The sequence below is a fragment of the Andrena cerasifolii genome, chromosome 10, assembly GCF_050908995.1.
Source record: "Andrena cerasifolii isolate SP2316 chromosome 10, iyAndCera1_principal, whole genome shotgun sequence".
NCBI lineage: Eukaryota > Metazoa > Arthropoda > Insecta > Hymenoptera > Andrenidae > Andrena > Andrena cerasifolii.
The window spans coordinates 11,552,016-11,564,125 of NC_135127.1; the positions used below are offsets into that span (position 1 = coordinate 11,552,016).

Genomic DNA, 12,110 nt, shown 5'->3' on the forward strand with positions numbered 1-12,110 from the left:
TTTCGATTCCCCGTTTATTATTTATAAAGGAAAAAGGTGGATTTTTCTCTTAGAAAAATTTAACTTTACCTTTGATCTCTCACCATTTCTTTATTTTTCAAAATTTTCAAAATCGCCTTCGTTGGACGATGTGGAATCCTATTATGATTCTGCATGCAAAATTTGAAGTAAATTGGTTGAACGTAGCGCGAGTTTTTAGGGCCACCGTTTAGCCGTCTAAAATCGAGAGACTTTCGGACATGTATCCGTAACTTCCGAAAAACAATAGTTTTTTAACTGAAACTTTTTTTATAAGTAGTTCATAATACTATGTAAACATAGTTAAAAAACGGGAAATCTGCATCAAACCGTTGACTTGTAAAAAAATCCACAAAATGTATACATTTTCCGAGGGTTAGGTCTGGGTATACCCCCTTAAGTCGTTGGAAAATCTATTTCCGCAAGACGCACACTGAATTTCACGTTGCAACGTTTCGCGGAAAAATTTTACGCTCTCCCGAACGCATGTATTCCTAATTACTTACCCATCTAATATGGACATTTAATACACTAACTTGGCTAATGAGGCGAGTCTAAAACAATAATTCTACTTCTTATTCGAAAATGATACTGAATGTAATGAGAAATATTACATTCGGAATTCAAGGATGCATCCACTATAAATTACGGAAATATCGAAGACATAATACAGGTGAATTCGAGACTTTGATCACCATAGAATACAAAATGCCAGATTATTCGTAAATTGATCTATATATTCCACAAGAGAATTCAGTATTTTCGATGCATTTCAATTACAAAGTCATTCGAATGTGCCTAGGTGTGTTCGGTGGTGGGGCATTGTGTGTCCTGGGCCAAAAGAGAGGAATGGATCTGCTTGGAGCAGATAAAAATGCCGATCGCGCGAACGAAGAAGCGGAAACGTACGCGTGGTGCGGTTTGAAGACGTGCTCTGTGCGTTGCACACTCGTTCGACTACGCAGATTTTCTGAAACTTTCTAAAGATTTATCCTTTAGATCCTAGAACCTCTGTCGAGCATTTGGGCGAAGTGAGTAAAAAGTTTGAAAGAATCCTTTTAGCTCCTTCGATCTCTTATAGCATTCAGTGGACAGGAAAAGTTTGTTTGGTGACTCTCGACTGTTAAAGTAAAAAGAGTAGTGTGATTCGTCGCAAGTGGAGTTCAAGTAAGTTTCGCAAGCAAAGTGCATGGATTATTAATAATTCTTTCTTTGCATCTGCCTTATTTCACTGAAGAATCCTTCATAAATAAATTCGACGATTGTGGTAGGCTTATCGAATGCTCATTAAGTCAAATTATAACGCTCAAAGGACGGATTAGATGAGTCAGGAAATATAAAATGAACTTTGCGACACAGACATCGGTTAACCCCCATCGTAGCTTAAGGGGGGAGCCTGGTGTAACTAAATGAAAATCGAGGCATTTTTCGGGAATTTTTTTTAAAGAAAGTATTTGATAGATCTTTCTGAAACTTTCAGGATATTGTATTAACAGGTTAAGGTATATAACAAAAAAAAATTATTAAAAAAGAGCGGCAAATAACAAAGTTATGCCCAGTCCGTTGGCGACGCAATTATTGCACTGCGGGCAACGTAGCGTCTTTTGGTTTCATCTGAAACCAAAAATCGAACAATTTTCTTTTAGTTTATGAGTGTACGCACAGAATGAAGTAATTTGAAACTTAAAAGATGCAAAATGAACAAATGGCGGCCTCTTGAATAAAAAGTTCACTGTTTCCAACGAAATTTTGCCTTAAATGTCTAAAAAAAAGTTATTTATTTAAACAATATCATTATACTAATAACTCAGTACTATGAAGAAAATGTTCACAAATATCCGTGCACAAGGCCAAGTCGATTGGTTGAATATTTTTTTAGTTACATTGCCCGCAAAGTATAAAACTGTCGTATCGAGAAAAACACATTTCAAGTTTTGTGGTAGCCTGGCGCTCCGTAGCAAAACCGGCTATATCCGCTTTAATTTTTCGAATTTCGTTTTGCGGCTTTGGGAACATATTGTCGTGATGTTCAACTATTGATTTATGCAAAAAAAAAATCGATTTCTTCGATCCGCTACAGCAGGCTCCCCCCTTAATACATTAAAGCAGAAAGTGTTTGTGCCTTTGTGTACGTCGCCTAAAGACTTTCGAACGGTAAACCCTGAGGTGACGAAATGTGTTCCAGCTCATTATGCCTAATTAATCCTGACGAATGTGACTGTTTTCACAAAAAGAAATAAGTAACAAATTGATCTTATAAAATCAGAATCTGAATTTAAGGCGAACTCGAGTAGTGAAGCTAGTAATTTATAAAAAAAAATAGACTTTGTCGCTTAACAATGCACCTTTCATCTCCTCCCCATTGTTTACATCCACACTTTCTCTTCTGCATCGCAATCTGCTCGATTTCCACGTCGCCCCGATCGATTCCATTCACGTAGAAACGTCCACGCACATTCAAACGATCTCCAATGACCATGCTACGCGCAACTGTACGAGCAACTGCTTAGCTCTCTTCTGTAATCGCTCCGACGAACCTCGATCCACTTACGAGAACGCGTGCAGCCGAGATTCAAGAATGGTGCAACCCACCATGCCCATCGAATTCTGGTCACGCGTTCAATTTATTTCCCCGAGGTGTCCTCTTCCTCGTATTCGAGCAGTCGCTTCACCGTCGCCGAGGTTCGATAGTTTACAAAACAGTGCTCGAAAGAACGGAGACGAAGTTGCACGCGTGACGCTGATAGACCCTGCTGCACCCTGAAGAGTACAGTCCCGCTGATAAGCGAGGGACGTTCGATTCCCTAGTTTGAAAGTTCTCCAGCGACTGGATCATCGAAGACAATTTCGACCGCGGGGATTATCTTTGGAATTGGTGAGAATTCCTGGGAATGTCTTCAAGATCTTCCAAGCCTCCGAAGTCAGAAATCCATTGAAACCTCTGAAAGCGCTGTCGACGTTCGTGCTTACAAACCTCGGACCTTTTAACAGTTTCATTTCGAAAGTCCAAATATTAGTTAAGGGGTCATGCTCAGTCAGGAGGCCGAAAAAAGGGTGGTGTTTGGAAATTTTTTACTCAAAAGCTATAACACATTTCGCAACAAATCTTTTTTCCTTTTAAGCATTGAATCTAGTACCGTGCATCGTATTTTTTTTATTTAAAAATATTTATCAATAACTGAGTTATTGTCTATCACTCGAAGGTTCTTTAAAAATAAAGGCTTCTGCGGTGGCCACTGCTGCTCGAAAGTCGATCATCGAAAATAAAAAATTCAAAAGAATTTACTTATTATATTATATTATCCAGTATTTGAACGAAGGATTTCTTTATCCGATGCTTAGTTTTCTTTTAATTGACGAAAATCAGGCAGGATTTATGATAAAAATTGAAACTTTTACTTTAAACATCAGCCATTTTTTCCCAAATCAATATTTCGAAAAAACCTTCGTTCAAATACTAGACAATATAATATAATAAGTAAATTCTTTTGAATTTTTTATTTTAGATGATCGACTTTCGAGCAGCAGTGGTCACCGCAGAAGCCTTTTATTTTAGAGAACATTCGTGTGATAGACAATAACTCAGTTACTGACAAATATTTTTAAATAAAAAAAATACGATGCACGCTACTAGATGCAATCCTTAAAAGGAAAAAAGATTTTTTGAGAAATGTGTTATAGCCTTTGAGTAAAAAATTTCCAAAGACCACCCTTTTTTCGGCCTCCTGACTGAGCATGACCCCTTAATCGAGTATTACTTAAGGTGACATAAAGCGCCTTGAGCCCGCGGCACTATCATGCTAATTGACACTTAGGGTTCGAGGTTATCTCTAGGAAAGAGTCGAGGAGACATTCAGTCCCCGTTGTTTGCTCGTGTACACTTCGCGTTATCGATATATGTATACCGCGATTAAAAGCTCGTCAAACAGTGATTGTTGACGGATCACGGTGTGGCGATTGCTCAGCCACGTATTAGCACTCGAAGAACCGTTTCGAGTGCTAATGCGTCGCGAGTATCGTCAATCCGTGTGGACAGAATCTTGAGGAACATCGGAAGAAGAACATCTTGAAAAGGCAAGGCGCTAGAATTTCAATCCACTTCACCGTGGAATCCGAGGGATCCCTGGCGAGCGTTGCACTTCGTTCGCAAATATGTAAGTCTGTTAAAGACGACGCGTAACTATGATCAACATTGAGCATGTTGTTTCTGCGATGGTTGACTCTTTCGTTCAAACATGGCCTCGCTGGAGCCGATAGTATTCCAAGAAGTGGCTGCAACTTTCGCAGCTCGTCACGAGGACTCCAGGGATCGTAATTGTCTGAATAATAATAATGGCTGCAGCGACAGACGGTGATAATACAGTGGCTCGAATTAATATTCGGACACTTTTTAAAATCGCATAACTTTTTTAGAATTGGTCCAAACGACTTGAGTTTTTTTTTGAGAAGCTAGAAGGATTAGTTTGCTAAATGACGTATTTGGTCGTTTTGAGAAAAAATGTATTTGGTTGGAATAGCGAAAAGAATAGTAAAAGTCGATTTTTAAACTTTTTTTTTGTGAGCTTGTAATGCAAATTAAAAACGATTAATTATTTATTCTCGACCTTATTCTGCGATCTTTAAACGTTTGTAGCTCGGAGCAACGTTAACCGATTTTTATGAAATTTTAGACACGTATACAACTTACTGCAATCTACAAACGGATTTTTTTAAATTTTCATTACAGCTCCGAAAAAAGTTTAAAAATCGACCTTTACTATTCTTTTCGCTATTCCAACGAAATACATTTTTTTTCAAAACGTCGAACCGCGTCAGTTAGCAAACTAATCCTTCTAGCTTCTCAAAAAAACTCAAGTCGTTTGGACCAATTCTAAAAAAGTTATGCGATTTTAAAAAGTGTCCGAATATTAATGCGAGTCACCGTATTTTTTCTCACTTTTGCACGTCGCTCTTCAGAATCCTCCGCAGAATATTGTATCGAAGAGTGCAAACGATAATTCTGCTGGGCTCCAAAGTTCGTCCAGCTAGGGTTGACGCTGAATACAAAATTTGCTTTTACAGTTCACGATGACGCTGTTACCACCGACTGTCAAGCAACAAAGACACATCGACGAGGAAGTTCCACCCGACCCGGAGGCGAGAAAACGCGACGTCGCAGCGATACGCGAATGGCTGTCGAAGCAGCCTCATCTGCCTAATCACATGGGTTAGATTAATAATAATGTCCACACTGCCGTCGATTTTGCATAGTGTTTTCACCATGTTCTCAGCGAGAATATGGGAGAGAATTTCTCACTAATTCGCTGAAGCTTGTTCCACTGTGGAAATTCAGAAAAAAAAAATAGATTGCGATATTAAAATACAGATAAATAGTTGTCTTATGTTCTTCGTAACTTTAGCTTTTGCTTTCGATTTCGATACTGAATAAAATTCTGAAATATCCTTCTTTGAATGAGTTTCGTGACTTTTTCAGAAAGCTAAGAATATTATAACGAAATCAAATGTAAAAATTATTCCGCAACGTGTGCAAACGAAGTGACATTGCGAGTCAAAGTGAACTTCGCCAGGGGAAGTTAATTAGCGGTGTGTAAAGAAAGAAGTTAAGAATGTTCAAAATCTGCCAACGTTTCAGACGACGCAAGGCTCGAGAGATTCCTGTTCGGCTGCAAGAACAGCCTGGAGAGATGCAAATTAATTTTGGAGCGATACTTCAGCGTGCGCACCGCGATGCCAGAATTCTTCTCTGTGCGCGATCCGCTTTCGAGGGAGCTCCGAGAGTGCTGCGAAGCGATGTAATCAACTTCCCTGGCTTCCTAGCCACTGTCAATTAGGGACAGCTGATTCTGAGCAGATTTTGACGTCGATTGCTTTTCGATTCGTTAACAGACACTACTTCGTTCTGCCGTCGTTGACGGAGGAGGGACATCGCGTGACCATTCTGGGGCTACGGGACACTTCGATAGAGAAATTCTCGATCCAGGCGATCTCCAGGCGGATACTCATGGTCATGGATACGCGCCTCATGGAAGAACATTGCTTGTCGAACATTATGGTCATCGATCTTCAGGTGAGCAGACGATGCTGCGTTATTCCTTCACTAAATTGGAATATATTTATTCCATTTATTTTACACAATCCTTGCCTCGTGGCTTCGGATTATTTCCTACTTTATATACTCTGTCTATATTTCAACGGCTTGTAAAATACCTATACTTATACCTAGGTACTTTGTGCCTTTGTAGATCTACTTATACGTTTCTATCTCTATATTTTATCGTACTATGTTATTCCCATTCCCACGATCCTATCTTAACCCTTAACTGGTATCTTGGGGTCGCTCATGACCCCAGGCAAGTTCGCTGCAAAATTTTTGGTTGTCTAAGCTTGTAAACTGTTTTTCTAATTAATTTTATAATAACAGTTTTACTTTCTAGGTTTCTATTATTTTATACATTACCTAAGAACAAAATATTCATACAGGTTGATCTGGGGTCGACTTTACAAATTTCTGTGTCCTTTTTTATTTGGGGTCTGCCACGACCCCAGTATACCAGCCACGTTTGCCAAAAACAGTATACCAGTTAAGGGTTAAACTCTAAGTTCTGAAGGGGTTACATACACCTAGAATGGTTAAAAAGAAAGTGAAATTTCTCTCAGGAATGTTCACTTCTGCTCTTCTCAGAGAAATTTCATCAGTTTTTTAATGATTAAAAAGAAACTGTGGCTTCAAAAAAAAAATCGTTGTGTCAAAGACTAGATATTGATGTTAGGAATAATCGTGCCAAGTTTCATTCAAATCGGTTCAGTGGTTTTTGAAATATTGGCACCGATTTGAAAAACATAGTTTCGAAAAAACAGCGTTTAAAGTTTAAGCTACAGGCTAAATGAGACAGTTTCCTTTGAACTCACAGAAAATCATCGATTCCTCGTGTAGAATTGAGCATCCTTTGATATCGTAGCTTCTGCGAATTATTTATTGGGAAAATGGATTTTTGTCGACCATTCTGGGTGTATGTAACCCCTTAATTCTCTAATTTCCAAGCTTTCTAAACTTAAATTGGTCTCCGACGGCCTGTAGAATTATAGCTGAAGCAAAGCTGGCCCCTGTTCATCCTAGATTTCGCTGATGTTTGGAGAAATGATTGGAATGATTCAGGGTTTCAGCGGGGTACACTTCACGAAGTGCAGCCCAACGCAGAGCATCCTGAGGAAATCGATGCTGGCTGTGCAGGACAGCATGCCGCTGCGTCTTCACAGGGTGCACTTCCTCCACGCGCCTGCAGTCATCGAGAGCATCCTCAACATATTCTACCCCCTTCTGAAAGCCAAGCTCGTCCAGAAGGTGGGTGGAAATCGATGAACGTGATTGTGCCCGGTGAATGGTCCTTCTGTTCCTTATACTTCGCGTTCCTTCTTATTCAAGTTCCGCGTCCACACCGGCGGCGGGGAGGAGCTGCACCCCTACATGAGCAAGGATATATTGCCGAACGAGTGGGGAGGCAGAGCTGGCACCTTCGACGAGCTCAATGGTTCGTGAAACTGAAAGCCTCTGCTATGTATGGCGGTTTTTAGCATTCGGACGCCTCGTGCTAATCGATACAGGCTGCGATAACTATTTAGTCAGACGTCCAGAGCTCTCGCTCAGCCTTCAACACCCCACAGCAATAATGCATGCTGTCTCTAAACAGCTAAACATTTTTCAGACACATTTTTCATTCAGGAAAACTGCTTTCAGACGCGTGGAGGAAGAAAATCGAGAGGAACAGGGACTGGTTCCTGCGAGAGGAGAAGCTTAGTCGATCCAACGAATGTGCTCGACTGCCTGAATGTAAGTCGAGGGTTTTAATGGAACTGGAAGGCCTGCAGGGCTCCTTTAGGAAACTAAATATCGATTAGACGAGGCCGAGTGTCCTGTACGAAACGATTACGGTTTTATTGAACGATCCGCGAGGACCCTGTGATAAGTTATCACTGGTGGGATTTCACAACGCTCGCCAGAAGATAGCGCCACAGAACACATCTGAGTCTTGGAGCAGGTTCCGATGAATGGGAAGTGGAATTGATTAATTGATTAATTTAACCATGGCATTAATGTTTAAGGAACGGCAGAGCTATTTTGTATTAAATATTTTTTATACTGCAACTTGAATTCAGGATGTGCGATCGTGTAATGTTTATAATACAGCATTTTTGTACGCCAATAATTTGACCACGCGTGTTTGACACGGAGCCCGTGTTGGAATAATAATTCCCCTTCATTTTTTATACGTACTCGAGCTCCCTCTACTAAATAGCAACGCATACAAGATTCTGATTAGAATCCAGACCGTATAGAGGACTTCGCGCATGGTTCGTGCCAAAATACAGGTGTGGCACGTATGTAGCATTGTTGCAAATATATTGGAAAGAAGCCCACCAGATAGACTGCCAAGCAGAATCTAGCAATGCAGTTCCTTGCTGCACAGCAGGGGATCCAATACGACTCGCAACAAAAACCCTGTGGCATTAATCGGAGAGCAGTCGTACAAGAACCGACTGGCACACTTTGCAGATGTTGGATCGAGTCTGAATATAAGTAATTTAAAAGAAACGCGAAGGAATAAGGTGTCGATAAAATCAGCACAGCAGGAACTACAATTTCGAAGCAAACCACGAACTGCATAGAAGTACATTCTTCAAAATAAAAAAAGTTTCAATCGAATTCGTTAATAACTTATCGAGATATTTATCCCGCCGATTTTAAGGACAATGTGTCCAGAAAAACGCGTTTAAAGTTTTACGCGAGCACCGAGTAACCAGGCTTTATCTACGAATTTGCCGCTACTGAAATGCCTATAACTTCAGGAATTTTTAAAATTTCAAGAATTCCTTTTAAACACGTATTCTTGAAAGATTCAAAATTCAAAGAATGGAATAAAAAAACTCGATTCTTTGGCATTTTGAGACCAGATGCTCCCCTTAACTAACCACAGAGCTAATTACGAACTGTGCATTCAAGAAGATCGTGAACTATAGAAGAAACTGCAGAGATCTCTAACAAGACCTCCAAAGAAAGCCGTAAAGTCCCCCCAAAAAGGAAGTATGTCAATTACTTCTGGCCCTGCCTTTGATCATGAACTGAAGCTGTAAATTAGATCGTACTTATTCATCAAGCGGTTCGGTCCAACGATTTAAACCGAGATGCAGTCTTTTGTCAGGCTGCTGCGCGTTCTGAACTACCCGCTTAGTAATGGCACCATACGTCCACCTCCAGACACTTAAACACCGCCTCGTTCTCTTCAACGTCTGCCTTCTTTCGTGCCCGTTTAACAGACTTGATAAGCTAATCGTGGTTCGGGACAGCAGGATTGCCAGGAATCCCTTTCGACTGGTCGCGACGAATGCAATCTCGCGGTTCTTTGCTCGAGGCATAATCGCGACTCAATTCTAAAAGGCGCGTCCGTCGTTCACGTTTCGTCGCGGCGAGAAAAATAACCGTCGTCAATTATCGTACCAAGGAAACATTTATTGCAGCACTCGGATAAACAAGTTGTCGCTTATATCTCTTATTATCGGTACTAGGAAAATATTATTGTAAAATTTATTTAATGCAGAAATGTGTAGGTTACTCTCTTGACTAAAATAAGCTGAATACGAGTCATGTTATCAATCATATTGCTATGAGAATTTTGAGTACCTACTAGTTAATAAATAAATATTTTCAGTAGTGTATAAGGAGCGTTTTTTTAGTGTAATTATTATTATTATCCAGGCGAAGTACTCTTTAGTTTGCAGTGGATAAATAATACGTGGATCACAGCAGTGGCGCACGCAGAAGGGGTGCCAAGGAGCCCAGGCACCCCCCAAAGAAAAAGCAGAAAGAAGATAAATGTGACCACGACTGAAGTAATTCAAGAGCTTTGTAAAAAGAAAACTGGATTTTATTCTTAAATAAATTTTTGTAATCACCCTATGAATTTTGTGGAATTTGCATTACAAGTATTTTCATCCGTTCATTTAATCTCCCTTCAAGATTAAATCCTGAGTGCGCCACTGGATCACAATTTTGCAAGACAGTAAATATAAGAAATTCGTTTGGCTTCCACCTTATAAATCCATGATTTTATCGAGCACAGACCGAGAAGCTGTATTTCAAAATCCACTGCATGTTTCAGTGGCGGCTGAGTGTAATATGCACTTCGCTAGAGCTGCTCGCACTCGTCGAGCAGTTATTCCGAGGTCCACCGACGCGTATAAACAAATAATGGCCGTTGCGTGTTTCTGAGCGGGAGAATTAAATGGCAGCGAGACAGGGCCTTGCGTTACACAAGCATTATGCCAATTACACGGGCGTGCGCGTTCTTAACGAACCTGAACAGCCAATTAATTGAATGATTAAACACCACTGTTTGAAGGGATTGCGTAACGATCGTTTTGCAACGGGCATCTTTGCTCGTCAAACATTTCAAGCATTCCAAACGTCCAGTCTTCGCGATGAAATTTTCCTCCAAACACAGTTCCAGTCGCTTAAGAGCACTAGGCAGTCGTTTCTGTTGAAAATGAAGTATTTATTTTTCAATTAATTATTATCAATGTTTACTAACATCGTAAGCTTTGAAAAAGCATGTTTTCTTAGTAAAAAATATGCATTACAGATGACGCTGCAGATGAATTGTTAAAGAGACTTTTTCAAAAAGTTTCTTTTGCTTTGCAGTGATAACTGCATGCTCACAAAATGTGTAGTTTCGGCCTGAACCTAAATTGAAGCGAATAAAAACTCTAATTCTGTATGAAAACAAACTAAACCCTCATCTTTGTCTAACGAGAAACGCTATTTTTGAAAAATCACCCTTTCGTAGCTGTCGTTTTCATAAATTTGCATCTTTTATAGGTTCGGCGCAGAACCAGAGGCATTCTGAAGTAAAACTTACAAGCAGGTCGCTGCATTTCCCTTTCGCTTCGTCAAAATCGTTGCAAAACAAAAAAGCTTTTTTAAAGCGAACATATTTTCTTTAATGCTTATGCTGTTAATAAACACTGTGTCTCGAGGAACGAGTCTCAGCTTCAATTTATTTCTTTGTAATTAATTGAAAAAGAAATGCTTCGTTTTCGACGTTAGTACCCTTAATAGTGAAAATTTCTTTCAACCTGTATACCTTCGCATTTCTTTCTGTTTCCTTAATCAAGGCGAGTTCTCTCGACTTCGCCGAGAAACTTGCTTCCCTCTAATTGAATCCTCGAGGAAATTAAGTACCATGTGACGTTTAATTATTGGATATCAAAAGCAATAGCTTGTCCCTGTTTGTTATCTACCCAGATGATCCAGGTTGCTATATTTCTAACCACCTCGTAGTATTCCACTTTCATAGCTCGAGTCAATTCAATTTGCTCGCCGGAAAAATTGTCAGCGCAAAGGATTAAGCCTCGTCAGCTCCTAAACGAACTTATAATTTTGATGACCCCTAAAAGGTTGGTCTTAAGGTAATCGCTTAATTCAACTGATTAGTCGAGGGTGGCTGCGATAGCGATATACGTATACAACGTCCCTGTCCTGCCGCACTGTACAGGCGGCAGGGTGGATTGATTTTTCGCCCCCTGACGTCACGGCGAGGCCAGCATGCGCGTGGTGGTTGAACGAATCGTCGTGGCCCGTTCCGACGCATTTTATTTCCCCATCTGCACGTCTATTCTGCGTATCACCTGGACCATACCCCCCCATGGAACTCCTACCTCAATGAACGCAAGTACCATAACGCAACCACTCTCCAGCCGACGTCTATGAGCACTGCCCCGGCACACCAACACCCGCCCTCGAGCCAGCGAAAGCAACCATTTCCAGAGAACCTTCCCCGAAGACTCCCCATAATTCCTTCCGCCGGTGTGCTTGACCGAGTTAGCCCCAGGTCCCCAGCTAAGAGACGCGAAACAGGGGCAAGATTCTGCGAAGTCAACTTATCGCGGAATCTAGAAGCGAGCCCTCGACGGGCGATAGGGAACGAAAGCGACGAATCTTCCCAGCAATTCCCAGCGTGCCAACGATGAATGGGCACAGCGATCAATCGCGGGGGTGGCCCCGCTGGCCCGGCTATCCTCCAATCGAAAGCATCCTCCGA

The 12,110-nt window shown here is 40.8% G+C and overlaps 1 protein-coding gene across 2 annotated transcripts; it reads left to right on the top strand.

The window, feature by feature from the left end:
- The first annotated feature begins 1,032 nt into the window (after positions 1–1,032).
- Positions 1,033–8,227, top strand: LOC143373828 (alpha-tocopherol transfer protein-like). Of its 2 annotated transcripts, none has more exons than XM_076821422.1 (7): positions 1,033–1,049; positions 5,080–5,224; positions 5,651–5,810; positions 5,905–6,085; positions 7,175–7,360; positions 7,442–7,547; positions 7,754–8,227. In XM_076821422.1, the coding sequence occupies exons 2-7, from the start codon at positions 5,086–5,088 to the stop codon at positions 7,912–7,914; spliced, it is 933 nt and encodes a 310-aa protein (XP_076677537.1). In that variant the 5' UTR covers positions 1,033–1,049; positions 5,080–5,085; the 3' UTR covers positions 7,915–8,227. The 2 variants fall into 2 exon arrangements, with proteins under 2 accessions (XP_076677537.1, XP_076677535.1); XM_076821420.1 differs by having other exon boundaries at positions 1,045–1,185.
- The last annotated feature ends 3,883 nt before the right edge of the window (positions 8,228–12,110 follow it).